Genomic DNA, 22,197 nt, shown 5'->3' on the forward strand with positions numbered 1-22,197 from the left:
ATTTAATATTACTTAACTATGAACACTATCTGTGCCAAAACTTTACAAAGGGCCATCTACACACTGTACTGTTTTGCAATACAGAACCGATATTAGCAATTCATCTCTGTATTACGTTGGGAGGCAGCCAATGGCATGTGGTAGCCAATGAACAGTTGTTAAGGGGAGCCGGAGGTGCCTATGCTGCCCATGTTAAAATCACTAAGTTTGAGGAACATTTATGAATAAACTACCAAATAGAAAAATTTGAATTTTTTTTTTACATATAGAGTGGTTTAGTATTGCAGTTATGACAGAGGGATTTTGGAGTATCTTTTCTAGTTTCCTTCCAATTATTTTTTTTATTAATGACCCAAATTTTTTTTTTTTACAAATAGTTGCTTTATAATTAAACTGAAATGAAACTACTGAACATACTGCCAAATGGCTGTGTTACAATGTAAGTTTGACCACTAGGAGTGCTGTATAAAAATTTCATCTCTCTAGCTTGAGTGGATTTTGAGAAAATTTTCCTTATATTCGAAAAATTCTAATTTACGGGAAATGGCTATCAAAGTTTCTCAATACATTCCTGCACTATAGGATGGATTATCAGGGTCTTCTTCTTCATCCTCCAAAAGCTTCCTCTTCTGTCTTCTTTTCTGGCCTGTTGTTCCATCATACTTTATATGCCTTTCTCTTCTTTCTGCTCCTCTTATCCTTTCACTGTCAATATTTCTTAGTGCTCGTACAGTGTTCACCCCAGCTGTAAATCCTAATGCCTTCAGAACTTCACACTTCACACTGTTCCCTTGGTTGTAGGTTGCTATTGCATCATAAATGCCAAAGTGCAGTGTTTTTATACTTACAAACACCCTTTTAGGAATCACTTTCCAAATCAAATTGTTTATGCTCTCATTAGGATTCTGCGTCTTTCCGTGTAGACATTTGTGTAACAATTCTGGCTGTGCTAAGTCATGAAAAATTGGTTTTATTGCATTTATCACAGCTGCTGGCAAACCATGTTTGTGATCATAGTCCTTTTTTGCATTATATTTGCACCAGGAATCTTTTGGGCACAGGCTGTGTTGAGGGTATTCATTGGAAGAGGCAGTCACTAACATTACTAGTATTTTGCCTTATAGCATACCCATAGTATCTCTGTAGACGTTCAATCACCTCATCAGTAAGCCTGCCTCTCCCTCCTATTGTCTTTCCATCACTGAGCTTACTTGAACCCAAAGTTTGTTTGAGCATTCTAAGCCGTGCACCCATACGCTTTTGCACATGCCCAATGCATTCCAACTTTTCAACTACAAATTCATTTCCATATGGTTTCAGTTCCTCTATAGTCTTGAAACCTTTGGAGTCACCATCCCCAAGGTAGTATTTGTACCTAACTTGTATCTGGGAACTGAACGTTCAAAAATTTGTTTCATTCCGTCCACTTCCATTGCTCCACTTGATCCACTAAAATTTGCCTCACAGGTTCCACTGTGCTATCCTTTGATTTTATTTTTGTACCTACAATGTTTTGATAATATTGCAACATCTATCACTTTTGCACTATCACCACAAGTAGCAGTTACAACCCCATTCAGGGATTTATGACCCCTCTTTTGCCAGGAACCATCTAATGCCACTACCAAATCCCAAGAACCACCGTTCATTTCTACAGATTCCTCCACTGCTTCCTTCATGGTTTTCAAAGCCACATCTTCAACAGAGAATCCTACCAGTTCACAGTAGTACCCAAATTTGTTTGGAGGCGATGGCAAGTTCATAATACCACAAAACAGTTTACCAGCAGCAGACCCTTTTCCAATGGATCGAAGACCATACACAAGTCGAACATTCACATCAAACACTCTAGATCGTCCATTTTCACCAAAGAGACTGGCATGTGAATTGTAGAAAGTCACTTGATACTTGCAACATGCACAGATTATCTTCATCTCACAAGCTAAATGAAAGTGCTTTGTTATCTCTAGTCCCACTCCTACATTTGAACACATTTTGCACAGAACACTTTCTTTCAGCACAGAAGATAATAATCCAATATTCAGTACTTCGTTAATATCATCACTGTCACTAACATATTCACGAAATCTGTCACTTCCACCAGTCAGTTTCTTGCTAGAAGATGTCACACGGCTATGGCCGGCCATTTGTTGCCTAGCAGGAGAACACACTGTTTCAGTAATTGTAGTATCGCAACTTGGTATTAGTGTCCTCTGCAGGCGTGGGGGAAAATGGTAATAACTCCACTTCTAGGGCGAGTAGAACAATAATTCAAAGTTTACATTAAAGAGGAATGTTCCAATTTATTTTCGGTAGAGAGAGAGAGAGAGAGAGAGAGAGAGAGAGAGAGAGAGAGAGAGGAAAAAAAAAAAAAAAAGAAACGAAATTTTTTTGGATTTGACCCCCCTCGGCTCCCCTTAACCAAATACGTCTTTATGCTGCTAATTTATCACTTTTTGTGAACGACCATTCCTTCATATTATGGTTTTGCCTCAGTTGATGTTTGTGCTATGGATATACAGGGGCTGGACAAAAATATGGGAACACTGCAAGAAATATGTGCTTGAGCATAAATCCAGGTGCAAATGTCAGTTGTGGTCAGAACAGTAGGTAGTTGTTGAGTGCATTATGTCGAAGATAAGTGAATTCAAATGTCGGCAAATTGTTGGTGCTTGTATGGTGGATTCTTCTATAAGCAAGGTACCAAAAGTGTTTAGTGTTTCAAGAGGCACCACATTTAGTATATTTGCTTGTGCAAATGAAAAGTTTCCCTCTGTAAATCCAGTTTCATTGCACTTATACCGTGTACAGAGAAAGTAGAAAAACATCTTGAGCTAAGTCACAATGAGGACAAAAGTGCATGTTGAGTGATCATGAGAGACAGTCATTGAAGAGGATTGTGCGGAAAAATAAGACGATGACAGCTGAAAAAATCACTGCTGAATGTTCCACACGCGAACCCTGTCAGCACAAAAACAACCTGAAGGGAGCTCCATAAGCAGTGAATTGTAGCGAGAACTGTAATTCCAAAACAATTAATCAGTGATGCAAATGCCTGTAACAGGAAAACATGGGGCCAAAACCACAAAACCTGGACTATTGGGCAATGGAAGAAAGTAATTTGGTTGGATGAGTTTTGCAGCACACTGTTTACAACTTCTGGTCGACTTTATGTCCCAAGAGTGAAACTTAGAGGGGGTTTGGAGATAATTACACTCCTGGAAACTGAAATAAGAACACCGTGAATTCATTGTCCCAGGAAGGGGAAACTTTATTGACACATTCCTGGGGTCAGATACATCACATGATCACACTGACAGAACCACAGGCACATAGACACAGGCAACGGAGCATGCACAATGTCGGCACTAGTACAGTGTATATCCACCTTTCGCAGCAATGCAGGCTGCTATTCTCCCATGGAGACGATCGTAGAGATGCTGGATGTAGTCCTGTGGAACGGCTTGCCATGCCATTTCCACCTGGCGCCTCAGTTGGACCAGCGTTCGTGCTGGACGTGCAGACCGCGTGAGACGACGCTTCATCCAGTCCCTAACATGCTCAATGGGGGACAGATCCGGAGATCTTGCTGGCCATGGTAGTTGACTTACACCTTCTAGAGCACGTTGGGTGGCACGGGATACATGCGGACGTGCATTGTCCTGTTGGAACAGCAAGTTCCCTTGCCGGTCTAGGAATGGTAGAACGATGGGTTCGATGACGGTTTGGATGTACCGTGCACTATTCAGTGTCCCCTCGACGATCACCAGTGGTGTACGGCCAGTGTAGGAGATCGCTCCCCACACCATGATGCCGGGTGTTGGCCCTGTGTGCCTCGGTCGTATGCAGTCCTGATTGTGGCTCTCACCTGCACGGCGCCAAACACGCATACGACCATCATTGGCACCAAGGCAGAAGCGACTCTCATCGCTGAAGACGACACGTCTCCATTCGTCCCTCCATTCACGCCTGTCGCGACACCACTGGAGGCGGGCTGCACGATGTTGGGGCGTGAGCGGAAGACGGCCTAACGGTGTGCGGGACCGTAGCCCAGCTTCATGGAGACGGTTGCGAATGGTCCTCGCCGATACCCCAGGAGCAACAGTGTCCCTAATTTGCTGGGAAGTGGCGGTGCGGTCCCCTACGGCACTGCGTAGGATCCTACGGTCTTGGCGTGCATCCGTGCGTCGTTGCGGTCCGGTCCCAGGTCGACGGGCACGTGCACCTTCCGCCGACCACTGGTGACAACATCGATGTACTGTGGAGACCTCACGCCCCACGTGTTGAGCAATTCGGCGGTACGTCCACCCGGCCTCCCGCATGCCCACTATATGCCCTCGCTCAAAGTCCGTCAACTGCACATACGGTTCACGTCCACGCTGTCGCGGCATGCTACCAGTGTTAAAGACTGCGATGGAGCTCCGTATGCCACGGCAAACTGGCTGACACTGACGGCGGCGGTGCACAAATGCTGCGCAGCTAGCGCCATTCGACGGCCAACACCGCGGTTCCTGGTGTGTCCGCTGTGCCGTGCGTGTGATCATTGCTTGTACAGCCCTCTCGCAGTGTCCGGAGCAAGTATGGTGGGTCTGACACACCGGTGTCAATGTGTTCTTTTTTCCATTTCCAGGAGTGTAGTTTGGTGATGATTTGGGCATCCATACTGTGATACTCATGTGCTTCATGGGTACTCTGCAACGATGAGTTACTGCCAAGGATTAGGTGACCATTTTGGTTGATCAGGTCAATCCCAGGGTACAATGTGTTCCTCATCACTGATGCTGTGTCCCAAGATGAAAGGCTCCTGTTCACATAGCTTGTATTTTCCGAGGGTGGTTTTGTGAGCACAAGGGTGAATTATCAAACTTTTCATGACCACCAAGTTGCCAGAACTCAATATTATTGAACCTTTGTGATCTACTTTGGAGAGAAGAATGCATAATCACAATTCACCTCCGTGACTATTACCTGAAATCACTATTATTTTGCAAGAAGAATCGTGTAAATTTCCTTTGAAAACCATGCAGGACCTGTATTTATCCATTCCAAGACAACTACAAGCTGTTTCAAAAGCCAATGGTTTTGCTATACCATACTGGGCATGGTAATCTGTTGTGTTTTTGGTGTTTCCATATTTTTGTCCATATGCATGTATAGCACATTTTCACTTCTATGTTGAAATATTATTGATGATTTCATCTTAACGGTGGAATCTATGTTGTACTGACAGACTGATCTGCAGTGTGTCTGGTGGCGTACACTAGCTTAGAAGCTGATGGTTTCACTTCCCAGTGTTTCCTTTTATTTGCACCAAGAGTTCTGCAATACACATGTTAAGCTCACGTTTAGTATATTTTCATGTGCAAATGAAAGTTTCCCTCTGAAAATCCAGTTTCATTGCACTTTACCTTTTACTATGTTAAAATTGTTGGTTAAATATTTCTCTCTGGGCTGAACAGAAAACATCCTTACATCAGTAGCTATGCAAATTAGCTGTTCTGCTACCACAACTTCTCTGATCACCTGTGACAAAATTTACCCATATACATTTTGATATTAAAGAGTGAGAGGCCCCTTGTAATGGTTTATTCTATATGTTTACAAAAGAAACACAGTGTCATTACAAATGTGGTTAAACAACAAACTGGAGCTTGTTTCATTTCATGTGTCCAGCAGATGTAAACAATAACAGAATACCAGTACCAATAACAAATTTAGGACAGTCCAAAAGCACAAAAAAAAATCTAGAATACATTCAGTAAGTCATTTGCCGTGCAGGAACAGGCACCTTCAAAAGTGTTAATAACATTACGAACTATGGCGTTAAACACTTAAGTATAACACAACTGTTCATTTGTTGGTAACAAAAAAGTTATTAGCACCCTTATACATATTAAAATAAACAAATATGGATAAACTGACTAAATTGTTGTCACACAGTGAGGAGGAAATCTATAAAATGATAGTTATTTACTCTCTTCCATCTCACTCGCATTAACCCACACAAAAAGAACAATGGAAGGCTGTAACTACTCATCATATAGTTCAGCAGTAGACTGGCATCTAAATGTAACTAAACTTTTAGACAATGTCCTCCTCAGAAGGTGACAGACTAAAAAACACACACACACACACACACACACACACACAGAGAGAGAGAGAGAGAGAGAGAGAGAGAGAGAGAGAGAGAGAGAGAGAGAGAGGTCTGCGATTTGAGTGGGGATTAGAGTTTTGTTGGACTTCAGAGATGGGACCTATAATACATCTAGATGGTTACTCTGCAACTCACACTTAAGTGCCTGACAGAGGGTTCATCGAACCATTTTCATACTAGTTCTCTACCACTCCACTCACGAATGGCATGTGGGAAAAATGAACACATAAATCTTTCCATTCGAGCTCTGATTTCTCTTATTTTATTATTAGGATCATTTCTCCCTACATAGGTGGGTGTCAACAAAATATTTTCACATTCAGAAGAGAAAGTTCGCGATTGAAATTTCACAAATAGAACTCGCTGCAAAGAAAACCGCCTTTGTTTCAGTGACTGCCACTCCAACTCGTGTATCATATCAGTGACACTCTCACCCTTATTGCGCAATAACATGAAACGAGTTGCTCTTCTTTGCACTTTTTCGATGTCGACCATCAATCCTACCTGGTACGGATCCCACATTGCACAGCAATATTCCAGCAGAGGACGAACAAGTGTAATGTAGGCTGTCTCTTTAGTGGGTTTGTCAAATCTTCTAAGTGTTCTGCCAACAAAGCGCAGTCTTTGTTTCGCCTTCCCCACAGTATTATCGATGTAGCCTTTCCAATTTAAGTTCCTCATAATTGTAATTCCTAGGTATTTAGTTTAATCGACAGCCCTTATATTTGTGCGATTTATCATATAACCAAAATTTATCGGATTTCTTTTAGTACCCATGTGCATGACCTCACACTTTTCTTTGTTTAGTGCCAATTGCCACTTTTCACACCATACAGAAATTCTCTTCAGATCATTTTGTAATTGGAATTGATTGTCTGATGATTTTACTAGATGGTAAATTACAGCATAATCTGCAAACAATCTAGGGGGCTGCTCAGATTATCACCTAGATCATTTACGTAAATCAGGAACAGCGGAGGGCCTATGACATACCTTGTGGAATGCCAAATATCACTTTTGTGCTACTCGATGATTCACCGTCTGTCACTACAAACTGTGATCTCTCTCAGAGGAACTCAAGAATGCAGTCACACAACTGAGACGATACTCCATATGTACGCAATTTGATTAATAGTCGCTTGTGAGGAACGGCATCAAAATCCTCCGGGAAATCTAGGAGTATGGAATCAATCTGAGATCCCTTGTCAACAAAATGGATACAAACATCAGAGTATGCTGGAGCTATACTTTATCTGACTAATTTTCCTCCAGATCAGAGATTTCTAAACAAACATGGTCAACAATTCATTCTACTTTAATTTTCACATAATACTGGAAATTCTGAGTGGAATAAAAAGAATGGAAGGAGTATTTTTTCTCTCTGTCTAATTTTGTTCGCTTGTCTTTTCATACATTTTCCTTCTCATGTTTATTTACAACCACAAACTATCACTTCTTACTGGCCCCGTCATGCTGAACTTTGGTGTCCTCCTTGTGCTGGCTGCAGCTGATTATATTAGATTCAATTTTCGTTACATAGACCCAAAAATAAGATGATTCTCTTGGATGTGGAACATGTCAGAAAGTATAAAATAAAAAAAATTGAATGTAATACTTACTATTGTGATCATTTGTCAAGAGATTGTCAAAATAGATGAATACATTACAGTAAGCTGTAACTGCTAATATTTACAGAATTAATCACTGTCACAACGAAACGTTGTTATGCACCTTTAATAAATTTATCATACACAAAGTACCTGATCTTGACTGTTGTGACCAAGTGCTGTCAAAATTGAAATCCAACAGGCATTTTTACTTAGGGTGGTCTAACATTCCTGTTAAGACATTTGTCTTATAAAGTAGAAGGAGTTGCCTATCAAAAAATCTTTCAAACTCTGTTTAAACCCTGCTTTGTCTGAAACAAAGTTTTTAATGGTTGCTGGCAGTTTATTGAAAATGTGTTTTTCTGACTATCGGATCCCTTTTTGGACTGAGGTAAGTGATTTTAGGTCTCTATGTAGATTGTTCTTATTCCTGGTATTGATACTAAGTATTGAGCTATTAGTTGATGGGAAGATGTGTTGTTATTGCAATTGAACTAAATGATTTCATACACCCATACCAGAAAATGAAATATCGTAGTGTTTGGCATTTTTTCTATGACCAAAAACACTATCAGTGGTAATAAGTGAAAACAAAATGAGAAGAGGGAGGGGAGGGTAATAACATAGATTCCTTAAAAGTATTTGTTATTATTATTATTCACGTTTGGGCCCTACTGGACCACGCGAAGTACAATCGCGGGGCATTCAGTTATTTTCTTTTAGACTTTCTCTCTGCCCAAATTGTTTTCATTCTCTCGGAATGAGCTCTTTTCCTTTCATCAGACCATGTGGTTCCAGTTTTCTTTGGTTTTTCAGCTTGACCAACTACCCAGTCATGAATTTTTTGCCTAAATAATTTTCTGTCTTGAATTTCATCTTGTTTTATATCTGCCTCTTTCATGTCCTCTTTTATAGCAGCAATCCATTTTATTGTCTCAAATTTAGCTTTACTTCGATTTTCGTAGAATTCCACTACTTGTTTAGTTAGTCTGGTAGCATCCATTCTTTTAATATGCCCATAAAATTTTAATCTGCGTTTTTTCATATCTGAATATATGCTGGTGTATTGTTGAATTTCACTATTTGATCTTAGCCTGTATGTTCCTTCTTCAGTATATTTTGGACCTAGAATTTTTCTGATTACTTTTCTTTCTCTTTTTTGGATTTCTTGAATGTCCTTTTTTCTGTTTAAAATTAGCGTTTCAGCCCCATAAAGGCACTCTGGTTTTATGACCGTGTTGTAATGTCTCAATTTAGAGTACCTCGAGAGACATTTTTTGTTGTAGATGTCTTTTGTAAGTCTAAAAGCTGTCTCCATCTTTTGACAACGAATTTCATTTCCAATTTTTTCTAGACCAGTCTCTGAGATTGTTTCACCTAAATATTTGAATTGCGAAACTCTTTTGATTTTTCCATACTTAGTTTCCAAAAGTTTGGGTGCCAGTTTGTTGCTAGTCATATACTGTGTTTTTTCAAATGAGATTTGGAGACCTACTCTTTCTGCTGTTTCTTTAAGGATTTCTATTTGTTTCTGAGCAATTTGGATGTCCTGCGTTAGAATAACCAAGTCGTCTGCAAAGGCCAAACAGTCTATTCGAATATTTGTTCGTCCTAATTTCACTGGTTGGTCAATTTTGAACTCCAATTTTCGTTCGCGCCACTCTTGTATTACTTTTTCTAGAACGCAGTTAAATAGCAACGGAGAGAGTCCATCACCTTGCCTCACGCCTGTTTTTATTTCAAAGGATTCTGAAATTTCTCCTCTGAACTTTACTTTTGATTTTGTACCAGTTAGCGTGTCTCTGATAATTGCCGTGGTTTTAGGATCCAGGCCTTGTTCTTTCACAATTTGGAAAAGAGATTCACGATCCACTGAGTCATATGCCTTTCTAAAATCTACAAAGGTACAAACTAGTTTTTTATTGTAAATTTTTTGATGTCTGAGAATTAGTTTGAGGACTAAAATCTGTTCTGGGCAAGATCTATTTGGCCTGAAACCTGCTTGATATTCGCCAATTTTCCATTCAAGTTGCTGTTGTGCTCGGTTCAGAAGACATTGAGAGAGGATTTTGTATGTGACTGGAAGAAGAGAAATTCCTCTGTAATTATTAACATCAGTTTTGTCTCCCTTCTTATGAAGTGGATGAATCAAGGCGGTTTTCCATTCATCAGGAATTTTTTCAGTTTGCCAAATGTTTTGCATGATTGAAGTAATTTCTTTAACGGTTTTTGGACCAGCTGCCTTTAAAAGTTCTGCAACAATTCCATCTTCACCAGATGCTTTGTTGTTTTTCAACCTATGAATTTCTTTAATGATTTCCTCTTCATTTGGTGCAAGTGAAACTGGATTGCATTGTTGGGGAATTTTTGGTGGAAATCTTTCTGTGGGCTCGGGGCAATTTAGAAGATTCTTAAAATATTTAGAAAGTTCTTTGCAATTTTCTTGGTTGTTAAGAGCCAACTGACCATTTTCCTTCTTGAAGCAAAGATTCTGGGGTTGGTACCCCTTTATTTTGGTTTTAAAAGTTTTATAAAAATTTCTGGTATTGTATTTCTGAAAATCTTCTTCAATTTCTAAGAGTTGACTGTTCTCATATTGTCTTTTTGTTTGTCTAATTAGTTTTGAAGTGTCTTTTCTAGTTGCCATGAATGTATCATATGTGTCTTCTGTCTTGTTGCTATTCCATGCTTTAAATGCCTCTTGTCTGGCTTTAATTGCATGATCACAGTTTTCATTCCACCAAGCATGTTTCTTGTGTTTTCGTAAAGGAATTTGATCTTGAGCTGTTTTGATAATCTTGTGTTTGAGTTGTTCCCAATTTTGTGCACTTGTTTTGTCAAATTCATCTGCTAATAATGATGGTTGGATTTTACTGGTGTCAAATTTGGGGATTAATGGTGTCCTTTTGTTGAAATTTTGGGGTTTTAGCTTTAGTTTCACACGGGTTAAGTAATGGTCTGAGTCAATATTGGCGCCTTTACGAACTTGAACATTTAAAATTTCTTTGTGACATGGATACGAGATTGCAATATGGTCAATTTGGAATTCACCTATGTCCTTGTTAGGTGATCGCCATGTCTTTTGTTTTGAAGGTTTTTTTCTTAAAATGACTTGACATAATTTTGAGATTGAAATTTCTGCAAAATTCTACCAGCCTCTTTCCATTTTGATTGGTCCATTTATGTGCAGGGAATTCACCGACCGTTTTTCTAAATTTTCTCTCTTTCCCTAACTGCGCATTAAAATCACCCATTAAAATCTTTACATAATTTTGAGGAATTTTGGAGACTGTATTCTCTAACACTTCCCATGACTTATTTATTTTTTCTGGATTTGTTTTATTCTCCTGGTTGATAGGCATGTGTGCGTTAATTAAACAGTACATTTTATTTGCACATTTCATGGAAATTGTCATTAGTCTGTTGTTTACTGGATTTACTTCGATTACGGAGCCAAGAATGTCTTGCGAAATTGCGAATGCAACACCCAGATGCGGAGTGTTTTTAAGAATTCTTTTGTCTGTTTTACTTTTAAAAAAGTATTTGATAATATACAAAAAAATAGCTGCTAGAACACGACTTACACATTTTGAGAGATATGGTTTCAGTACGAGTGCACATAAATCTATGTTTCAAACATACGAACCAACAGAGATAAAGAAATTGAGGAATTTGTCAATTCTGTGTAACTGGATTACGTATGGTAATGGAATAATTCTTAAAGCAAATCTACAGTTATTTAACTATTGAATAAAGCAGCAAATACTGAAGTGAGTCAGTATATTTAAAAAATTCTTTGGAAGCAAAAATCACAAGCATACATAATACTTACAGTTCTTGTGAACATAATATTTACTCACAGCGCAAACACAGTTAGCAACAGAGTAGTTTTAGCTTATTTTACCTAAAGTTTTCGCTTTTTCCTGACGTGACTGCTCTATCACCTGTGATCTTGCTTTCTTAGCTAATTTCTTACGAGCATAAACAGCGTTCTTCATTATGACTGGCATGTTTGCATCTATCTTTGCTTCCTCAGCAACATGTTCAAAAAATTCTGTGAATAAATAATTGTATTTTAACAACTGAGACACAAATGAGGGGTAAAAAAAATCTATATACTGCTTCTGAAATGCCAAGAATGGCAATTCTAGTAATTCTTTTTAATACAACATTATTCTGTTCTGAGGTAAATTTTCTGCCCCATATTTTCAGTTTTAGAGACTTTGCTTGATTTTGATACTGATATCTACAGTAGGAATGAAGGAAAACTAGATTAACATATTTATACAAAAGTCTGCAAAATGACTTTCTCTTCAACACTACACATGTTGAATAATGGTTCAAATGCTTTAGTAAACTCAACACCACATTGTCTTTAAATGATGAGTATAACAAATATCTTGAATTACAGAAAGGCTGGTAATAAATTCCTTTGGCTCGCACTAGTAAAAACGACAAAGAGTAATTGGGTCTTAAATTTACAGGTACTAGGCAAGCACAATGTGAAAAATAAATGACAAATATCATTAAAAAATCATATGATAATTAGCAAGACAGAATAAATGCATCTATGGACCAGTCACCAAAACCTGAACACTCATGGCTGGGCACAGTCAAACATTAAAAAAAAATATATAGTGAATATCTGATCTACAGTATCAGTAAATGCTTTCTTGGGAAAGAACAATATGTGCTAAGAAAATGGTCTGGGAAAACATGAAGGGTGTCAAGAGAAAGGAAAGACACTACACACACACACACACACACACACACACACACACACACACACACACGTGAGCGGAACTTGCACACACGTCTGCAGCTGAAACTACACTGCGAGCAACAGCACCAGTGCATGATGGGAGTGGCGACTGGGTGGAGGTAAGGAGGAGGCTGGGGCGGGGAGGGGGAAGGATAGTATGGTGGGAGTGGCAGACAGTGAAGTGTTGCAGTTTAGACGGAGGGCAGGAGAGAAGGAGTGGAGGGGGGAAGGGGTAAGTAACGGAAAGGAGAGAAATAAAAAGAAATTAAAAGACTGGGTGTGGCGGTGAAATGATGGCTTTGTAGTGCTGAAATGCGAACAGGGAGGGGGTTGGGTGGGTGAGGACAGTGACTAGCAAAGGTTGAGGCCAGGAGGGTTACAGGAACGTAAGATGTATTGGAGGGAAAGTTCTCACCTGCGCAATTCAGAAAAACTGGTGTTGGTGGGAAGGATCCATATGGCACAGGCTGTGAAGCAGTCATTGAGATGAGGAGTATCATGTTAGGCAGCGTGTTCAGCAACAGGGTGGTCTACTTGTTTTTTGGCCACAGTTTGTCGGTGGCCGTTCATGTGGACAGACAACTTGTTGGTTGTCATGCCTACATGGAATGCAGCACAGTAGTTGCAGCTTAGCTTGTAAATCACACGACTGGTTTCACAGGTAGCCCTGCCTTTGATGGGATAGGTGATGTTAGTGACCGGACTGGAGTAGGTAGTGGTAGGAGGATGTATGGGACAGGTCTTGCATCAAGGTATATTACAGGGGTATGAGCCATGAGGTAAGGGATTGGGAGTAGGGGTTGTGTAAGGATGGACGAGTATATTGTGTAAGTTCGGTGGACAGCGGAATACCATGGTAGGAGGGGTGGGAAGGATAGTGGGTAGGGTATTTCTCATTTCAGGGCATGATGAGAGGTAATCGAAACCCTGGCGGAGAATGTAATTCAGTTGCTCCAGTCCCGGATGGTACTGAGTTACGAGGGGAATGCTCCTCTGTGGCCGGACTGTGGGACTTTGGGAGGTGGTGGGAGACTGGAAAGATAAGGCATGGGAGATTTGTTTTTGTACAAGGATGGCAGGATAATTATGGTCAGTGAAAGCTTCAGTGTGACCCTCAGTATATTTAGAGAAGGACTGCTCGTCACTGCAGATGCGACGACCAAGGGGGGCTAGGCTGTATGGAAGGGGCTTCTTGGTATGGAATGGGTGGCAGCTGTCGAAGCGAAGGTATTACTGCTGGTTAGTAGGTTTGATATGGATGGAGGTACTGATGTAGCCATTTCTGAGATGGAGGTCAACATCTAGGAAGGTGGCTTGTTGGGTTGAGTAGGACCAGGTGAAGCAAATGGGGGAGAAGTTGTTGAGGTTCTGGAGGAATGTGGATATGGTGTCCTCACCTTCAATCCAGATAGCAAAGATTTTTCTCCTATCCGCTTCTTACCCCTTCCCCCTCTGTACCTTCTCTCCTGCCCTCCATCTAAACTGCAACACTTCACTGTCCGCCACTCCCACCATACTATCCCTGCCCCCCCCACCCCAGCCTCCTCAACCCCACCCAGTCGCCACTCCCATCATGCACTGGTGCTGCTGCTCGCAGTGTAGTTTCAGCTCTCTGAGACTGCAGACGTGTATGCAAGTTGCGTTTGCGTGAGTGTGTGTGTGCGCGTGTATGTATGCATGTCTACTGCTGACAAAGGCCTTAATGGCCGAATGCTATGATTTTGTGAATCTTTTTATTGTGCCTATCGTGACTCAGCATCTCCGCTGTAGGGTGAGTAGCAACTTTCCTTCTCTGGTATTGTTACATTCCATCCTGGATTTTCCACTGTTTGAAATTAGTATTATAGTTATACAATAATGATACAAGGCAGGAACAGGCAACAGAGTCATTCTAACAATACAAACATCTACAAAGGAAAGTGTCTCTAACATGAAACTTTACTCAAATCAAACTTCTTTGTACCTACCAGAAGGAAATAAGACATGTAAAAAACCCTAGCTTTCAGAATAAATGTCTCACAAATAAACAGAAATCATCAAAAATAATCTTGACAATTACTGCAAAAAGAACTCTGCCCACGAACATGGGACAAAATCTAGACTCAATTTAATGAATAAATATACAACTCAAAACAGTATTTTCTGCCAGGGGAAACAATTGTTAAAAATATGCCAAAGTTTAAAATGTACCTGCTGAGAAATATATTTCATATAGTGGAGGATAATTGAGATGATACAGAGTAGAGGTTTGGTAAAAAAATGTAACATAAGTAAAAACCAATAATAACAATAGAACATTTATGTCAATTTATAATATATTTTTACATTATAAGTTTTTCTTTTCTTTTCTGGGAAACCTTACACCATTATCTCTGTACATGATAATAGTTTCTTTTTCTTATGTCTCTGCCCCAAATCAGTGCAGGGTTATTTACGGAGGTTAATTTCAGGGGTAGCCGGACACCCTTCCTGTTGTTTCCCTCATTACCTCCCCAGGACAGAATGTGTGTACCTCATGTGTCTGTGTAAAAGAGGGCAAAAGTTTTCTAAATGTCTGTGAATCATGTAACTGAGGCAGGATGTGCATACCAGCCTGGTGGAAGGTGGGAAACTGCCTAAAAACTGCATCCAGGGTGCACACTGATCCTCACTATTAATCTGGAAGGACTGACTCTGGGGCCAGTGGAACTCCCCATCCCAAAAGTGGAACTCCCCATCCTGAAAGCAGCACTTTAACATGCACAGCTTTCCACGCGAATTCTGTAATGGATGATAATAATATTTTATACTCTTCCTAAGCTCAAAATCTTACTCATTACAGAAGGAAGCTGACTCAGTTTTTCAGGCAAGCAAATGGGAAGTTGTAATACATAAAAAAGAAACCAAACATTTTCATAATGGTCCTGCTGCCAACAGATAGTAAGTAGTGTTACATCATTAAATAACATGCATGTAGGGTAGACAGTGATTGATATTGTTTTACATTATTAAGTAATTTATTTGCAAGACTGCATAAACAAAACAGTATCAATAGTGATAAACTGAATGTGGGCACACTGTTTTGTGCAGAGTGGCTTTGTATTTGGGTGACTCCAGTCCTCAGCCTGCCATCCTCATCCTGATATACAAGCTGTGACCGAAGAAGAGATTGAAAAAATGTATGATGCGATAATACAAATTATTCAGATAGTTAAGGGAGGTGAAAATTTAATAGTCATGGGTGACTGGAATTCAATAGTAAGAAAAGGAAAAGTAGTAGGTGAACATGGACTGGGGGTAAGGAATGAAAGAGGAAGCAGACTGGTAGAATCTCGCACAAAGCATAACTTAATCATAACTAACATTTGTTTAAGAATCATGAAAAAAGGCTGTATATGTGGAAGAGGCCTGGAGACACTGGAAGGTTTTAGATGGATTATATAATAGTAAGACAGAGATTTAGGAAATAGGTTTTAAACTGCAAGACATTTCCAGTGGCAGATGTGGATTCTGACCACAATTTATTGGTTATGAACCGTAGACTAAAACTGAAGAAACTGCAAAGAGGTAGGAATTTAATGAGATGGGACCTGGATAAATTTGAAGAACCAGAGGCTGTAGCGAGTTTCAGAGAGAGCATTAGGGAACAACTGACAAGAATGGGGAACAGATATACTAGAAGAAGAATGGGCAGCTTTGAGAGATGAAATGGTGAAGGCAGACGAAGATCAAGTAGGTAAAAAGACGAAGGCTAATAGAAATTCATGGGTAACAGAAGAAATATTGAATTTAATGGATGAAAGGAGAAGATATAAAACTGCAATAAATGAAGCAGGCGAAAAGGAATACAAATGTGTCACAAATGAGACTGACAGGAAGTGCAAAATGGCTAAGCAGTGATGGCTAGAGGACTAATATGAGGATTTAGAAGCAAGTATCACTAGGGGCAAGACAAATACTGCCCACAGGAAAATTAAAGAGACCTTTGGAGAAAAGAGAACCACCTGTATTACTATCAAGAGCTCAGATGGAAAACCAGACCTAAGCAAAGAAGGGAAAGGAGAAATGTGGAAAGAGCATATACAGGATCTATACAAAGGTGATGTACTTGTGGGCAATATTATGGAAATGGAAGAGGACACAGATGAAGATGAAATCGGAGATATGATAATGTGTGAAGAATTTGACAAAGGATTGAAAGTCCTAATTCGAAACAAGACCCCTGGAGTGGACAACATTCCATTAGAATTACTGATAGCCTTGGGAGAGCCAGCCATGACAAAACTCTTCCATCTGGTGAGCAAGATGTATGACACAGGCAAAATACAATCAGACTTCAAGAAAAATGTAATAATTCCAAGGACAGCAGTTGTTGAAAGATGTGAAAATTACCGAACTATCAGTTTAATAAGTCACAGTTGCAAAATACTAACACGATTTCTTTACAGATGAATGGAGAACCTGGTAGAAGCCAACCAAAGGGAAGATCAATTTGGATTCCATAGAAATTTAGGAACACACAAGGAAATAATGACCCTACAACTTATCTTAGGAGATAGGTTTAGGAAAGGCAAACCTACATTTCTATCATTTGTAAAAATCGCACAGGGAGACCAAGAGATGAATATACTGAGCAGATTCAGAAGGATGTAGGATGCAGTAGTTATTCAGAGACGAAGAGGCATGCACAGGATTTCAAATTTTCAGAGTGTTCGGAATAAAGTTCCTGAATTTACTGCCCTTCAGGAAGCGTATGGCGTGCAAATTATTCTCGGGACTGAGACCTGGCTGAACCCTGAGATAGGAAGTTCTGAAATATTTGGTGGGGGTTGGAATGTGTATCAGAAAGACAGATTAGACACCGTAGGAGGTGGTGTCTTCATCGCAGTTGACAAAAATATTGTGTCTACTGAGGTCGAAGTAGAGTGTGATTGTGAAGTTATCTGGACATGTTTAACAGGGCTAGGGGAAATAAAATTAATTGTGGAGTGTTATTACCGGCCACCAGGTTCTACCGTAACAGTTCTAGAATCATTCAAAGGGAGTCTACATTCTGTATCGCAGAAGTACCCGGATCATGCTATATTAGTAAGAGGCGACTTCAACCTACCTAGTATAGACTGGGATGTCTATGGATTCATTACAGGTGGTACAGACAAGCCGTCATGTGAATTACTTTTGAACACATTATCTGAAAACAGTCTTGAGCAGCAAAATCAACAGCCAACGCGTAATGGAAATATTTTAGATGTGGTAGCCACGAACAGACCAGACCTCACCAACGGTGTCAGTGTTGAGACAGGGATTAGTGATCATGACATTGTCATTACGACTATGGCTACTAGAAAGAGCAGATAAGCAGTTGTTAGCATCCCACTTAGTAAATGAATCGACTTCATTTACTTCCAGTACGATGGACGTGGAAGAATTATGGACAAATTTTAAACACACTGTAAATCACGCATTGGACAAGTATGTGCCGAAAAAGTGAGTTACGGACGGAAAAGACCCACCGTGGTTTAACAGCGCAATTTGGAGAATGCTCAGGAAGCAAAGGCAGTTGCACTCGCGGTACAAGAAAGATCGGGAGAATGAGGACAGGCAAAAGTTAGTAGAGATTTGTGCTGCTGTAAAAAGAGCGATGGACGAAGCATTCAAGCACTACCACCGTCATACCTTAGCAAAAGATCTTGCTAAAAACCCAAGGAAATTCTGGTCTTATGTAAAATCGGTAAGTGGGTCGAAGGCTTCCATCCAGTCACTCACTGATCAGTCTGGCCTGGCAACGGAAGACAGCAAAACAAAAGCTGAAATTTTAAATTTAGCATCTGAGAAATCTTTCATGCAGGAGGATCGTACTAACATACCACCTTTTGAGTCTCGTACAGATTCCCGTATGGAGGACATAGTGATAGACATCCCTGGGGTTGTGAAGCAGCTGAATGGGTGGAAAATAAATAAATTGCCAGGTCCTGATGGGATTCCAATTCGGTTTTGCAGAGAGTACTCTACTGCATTGCCTCCTTACTTAGCTTGCATTTATCGTGAATCTCTTGCCCAATGTAAAGTCCTGAGCGACTGGAATAAAGCACAGGTGACACCTGTATATAAGAAGGGTAGAAGGACAAATCCTCAAAATTACAGACTAATATCCTTGACATCGGTTTGTTGCAGGATTATCAAACATGTTCTCAGTTCGAATATAATGAATTTCCTTGAGACAGAGAAGTTGCTGTCCACGCATCAGCACGGCTTTAGAAAGCATTGCTCCCGCGAAACGCAACTTGCCCTTTTTTCACATGATATCTTGCGAACCAGGAATTGCTGAATGAAGTCAACGGTAATCCAGAACTTCTAAAGGAGGTTGTAACAGGTGAGGAAACATGGGTGTGATGTCAAAACCAAAGCCAAATCATCCCAATAGGAACTGCATGGGAAACAAAAATTTTAAAAAATCGATCACATGTGAGGTTTCTATCCCTGTTTTCTTCAGTTACAATGTGATAGTGCGTCATGGTACTTGTTTTATAGTTGTATGATCAATAGAGAATACTACCTGGAAGTTATGCACTGTTTGCATGAAGCAAACCGAAGAGGATGACCAGAATTGTGGCAAAATGATTCATGAAGATTGCATCACGATAATGCTCCCACTAATACTTCAATGCTCCTTCCTGACTTTTTTTCGGGCAAAAAACAAAACCGTTATGTTGCTTCAACCACTGTGTTCATTGCCTCTTGTGACTTCTTCCTATTCCCAAGGCTGGAGAGAACCATGAAAGGACATTATTTTGCCACCACTGATGTGAGAAAAACAGAATCGCTGATAGAGCTGAACATCATAATGAAAACTGAGTTAGAGAATTGCTATCAAGATTGGAAAAAGTACTGCCACAAGTATATCATATATCAGGGGGATTACTTTAATGGGACAAAGTTGATTTGATGAATAGAAAAAAAAAGATTATTTATTAAAAACAAACATTACCGCTGCTATTCAATCACATCTCATATGTGGGTGGTGGTAGCTGCCTGGTGAGACAAAGAGTGGCAGACCTATTTCCGTACAAGGTTGGGAGGTCTTTACAGACTGAAATTATTCTCTGAATCCCATACAGAAACACCACCTACCACCTTCCATAAACCCACCACCCAGCTACAAAGGAGCATTCCCCTCTTGGCTCAGTACTATCCAGAACAGGAGCAAATGGATCTCCACCAGGTTTTCAACTACTCTCGCTGTGCCACAAAATGAGGAATACCCTACATACTATCAGCCCCACCTCTTGCACAGTGATATTCTGCTGCCCACCAAATATATGTAATATTCTTGTCCATTCCTACTCTACCTCGGCTCCCAACCCCTTCTGTCATGGCTCATATCCTTGCAGCAGACCTAGATGCAAGACCTATGACCACACATTTCCAGTCTAGTCAGAGGCATCTCCTATCCCATCAGAGACAGAGCATCCTGAAAAAGCGGTCATGTGATCTACAAGCCAAGCTGAAACCACTGTGCTACATTCTATGTGGGCATGACAACTAACAAGCTGTCTGTCCACATGAATGGCCACCAACAATGTGGCCAAGAAACAAGTGGACCACCTTGTTGCTGAGCACGCTGCCAAACATGACATCCTTCATTTCAATGACTGCGTCACAGCCTGTGTCACATGGATCCTTCCCGCCAACACCAGCTTTTATGAATTGAGCAAGAGAGAACTTGCCTTGCAATATAGTCTATGTTCCAACAACCCCCCTGGCCCGAACCTTCACTGTTCCCTGTCCTCCACTCACCTACTCCCACTCCAGCACAACACAGCCTTCTATTCCAGCTATGCATACACATCTCCTCCCCACACTTCTTCCTTACTCCCACCACCCACATCACATTTCTGCCCCCATCAGGCACACTTACAACTCAGTCCAGCTACAGCAGCCAGAGACAGTGGTCAATGCGTGCTTTCTACTTCACAAGAAGGCTTTTGGCCAAACGCTAAAATGTATAGCAGTCTTTACATTGTGCCTGTCTCATAATATTGTTGCTATTCCATCCTGGACTTTCACATGAGCAATTTCTGTACCTGTCTGTAATATATCAAATCATCATCTCATTATATGTCACTTTCCAGGGCACTTCTATCTCTTATACCACCACAGAAGATTTACTTGTGTGTGAATGGATATGCATGCATCCAACAAAGAAGTAGGTTTGAGCTTATTTAGCACTTTTTTCAACTTTTCCTCTCAGTACCTCTTCATTCATCCACTGTGTTCCTTTAAGGTTTCTAAATTTCCTTCTATCTTGATGATACTTGTGCTTCTATCTGTAACTTGATAGATGTCTTGTGATTTATTTTTTTTTCGTCCTAATTCCATTTTTGAATTTTTTTTCCTGAGATTTTTCTGAGATTTTTCTTACCTTGTTTTTCAATAAATTTTATTTGTGATCTGCTACCAACTGCCATGGATCTAGTGCACAAACAGCTTTTGCTGGAACAACTGTGCTATAATGCTGTAATTTTTTCTTTTCGTGATAATTTTTTTTTTGTTGTATCTGTTTTACAATTATTTCTTTGTCAGCTTTGTTAGCCCCCTCTTGTTCAATAATATCTCCTAGGCACCTGAACTTGTGTACTTAACAGATTTTGGTGAATTTGTTGATTAAAGATTGATTGTTGAATCTTGATCCAGTCCCTTCCATACAATGCATCTCCTTGTACGAAATTTGGAATCTCGTTTTTGCTACTATTTCATTGAGTTTCTCTACAGACTGTATGGCTTTTGGACTATTATTGGAGATAACTGCAATGTCATCAACAAATGTAGTGAAGGTCAGTTTTATTTTGGGAATGTCTGTCAATATTTAAATCTCAAGTTTCATTTAGCCATTTCATTTCCTGAACTTAACTTAACTGTAAAGATAATGGCAAAAATCCATCCTCTTGTTTGGCCCATTTTGATTTCAAATGGTTCAAAAGTTATACAAAAAATTAAACTATTGTTGCTGTGTTGGTCAGTTTTTGTTTGACCTCTTTCTACCTTGAAATGTTTCTAGCACATTAAACAGTGTTTGTCTGCCAGTCTGTCTACAGAATCATATGCTTTTTTGAAATCAACAAAAATGACCACTGTCTGTTTAGTTTTGTGAATTTGGATGATTATTTTTAGGTTTCGAATTTGTTTTGTGAATGATATTGCCCAATTATGAAGTCTGTTTTTCTAATTGATTAAGTAAGGCTTTTGAGAGGACTTTATAGCTAACTGAAAGTAAGAGAGAGTCTTTGTACACTACTCGTCATTAAAATTGCTACACCACGAAGATGACGTGTTACAGATGCGAAATTTAACTGACAGGAAGAAGATGCTGTGATATGCAAATGATTAGCTTTTCAGAGCATTCACACAAGGTTGGCGCCGGCGGTGACACCTAAAATGTGCTAACACGAGGAAAGTTTCCAACCGATTTCTCATACACAAACAGAAGTTGACCAGAGTTGCCTGGTGAAACGTTGTTGTGATGCCACGTGTAAGGAGTTTCCAACTTTGATAAAGGTCGGATTGTAGCCTATCGTGATTGTGGTTTATCGTATCGCGACACTGCTGCTCGCATTGGTCGAGATCCAATGACTGTTAGCAGAATATGGAATCGGTGGGTTCAGGAGGGTAATACGGAACGCCGTGCTGGATCTCAA

The 22,197-nt window shown here is 40.0% G+C and overlaps 1 protein-coding gene across 1 annotated transcript in view; it reads right to left on the reverse strand.

Annotated features, from left to right (window-relative positions):
- The window catches only part of LOC126263064 (pleckstrin homology domain-containing family D member 1-like), a 213,765-nt gene that overhangs the window by 9,895 nt on the left and 181,673 nt on the right, over window positions 1-22,197 (reverse strand). Inside the window, exon 10 of the mRNA XM_049960047.1 lies at window positions 11,666-11,815. Within this exon, the coding sequence (XP_049816004.1) occupies window positions 11,666-11,815 (150 nt within the window). The remainder of the gene's footprint in view (window positions 1-11,665; window positions 11,816-22,197) is intronic.

The sequence above is a fragment of the Schistocerca nitens genome, chromosome 1 (genome assembly GCF_023898315.1).
Source record: "Schistocerca nitens isolate TAMUIC-IGC-003100 chromosome 1, iqSchNite1.1, whole genome shotgun sequence".
Lineage (NCBI taxonomy): Eukaryota > Metazoa > Arthropoda > Insecta > Orthoptera > Acrididae > Schistocerca > Schistocerca nitens.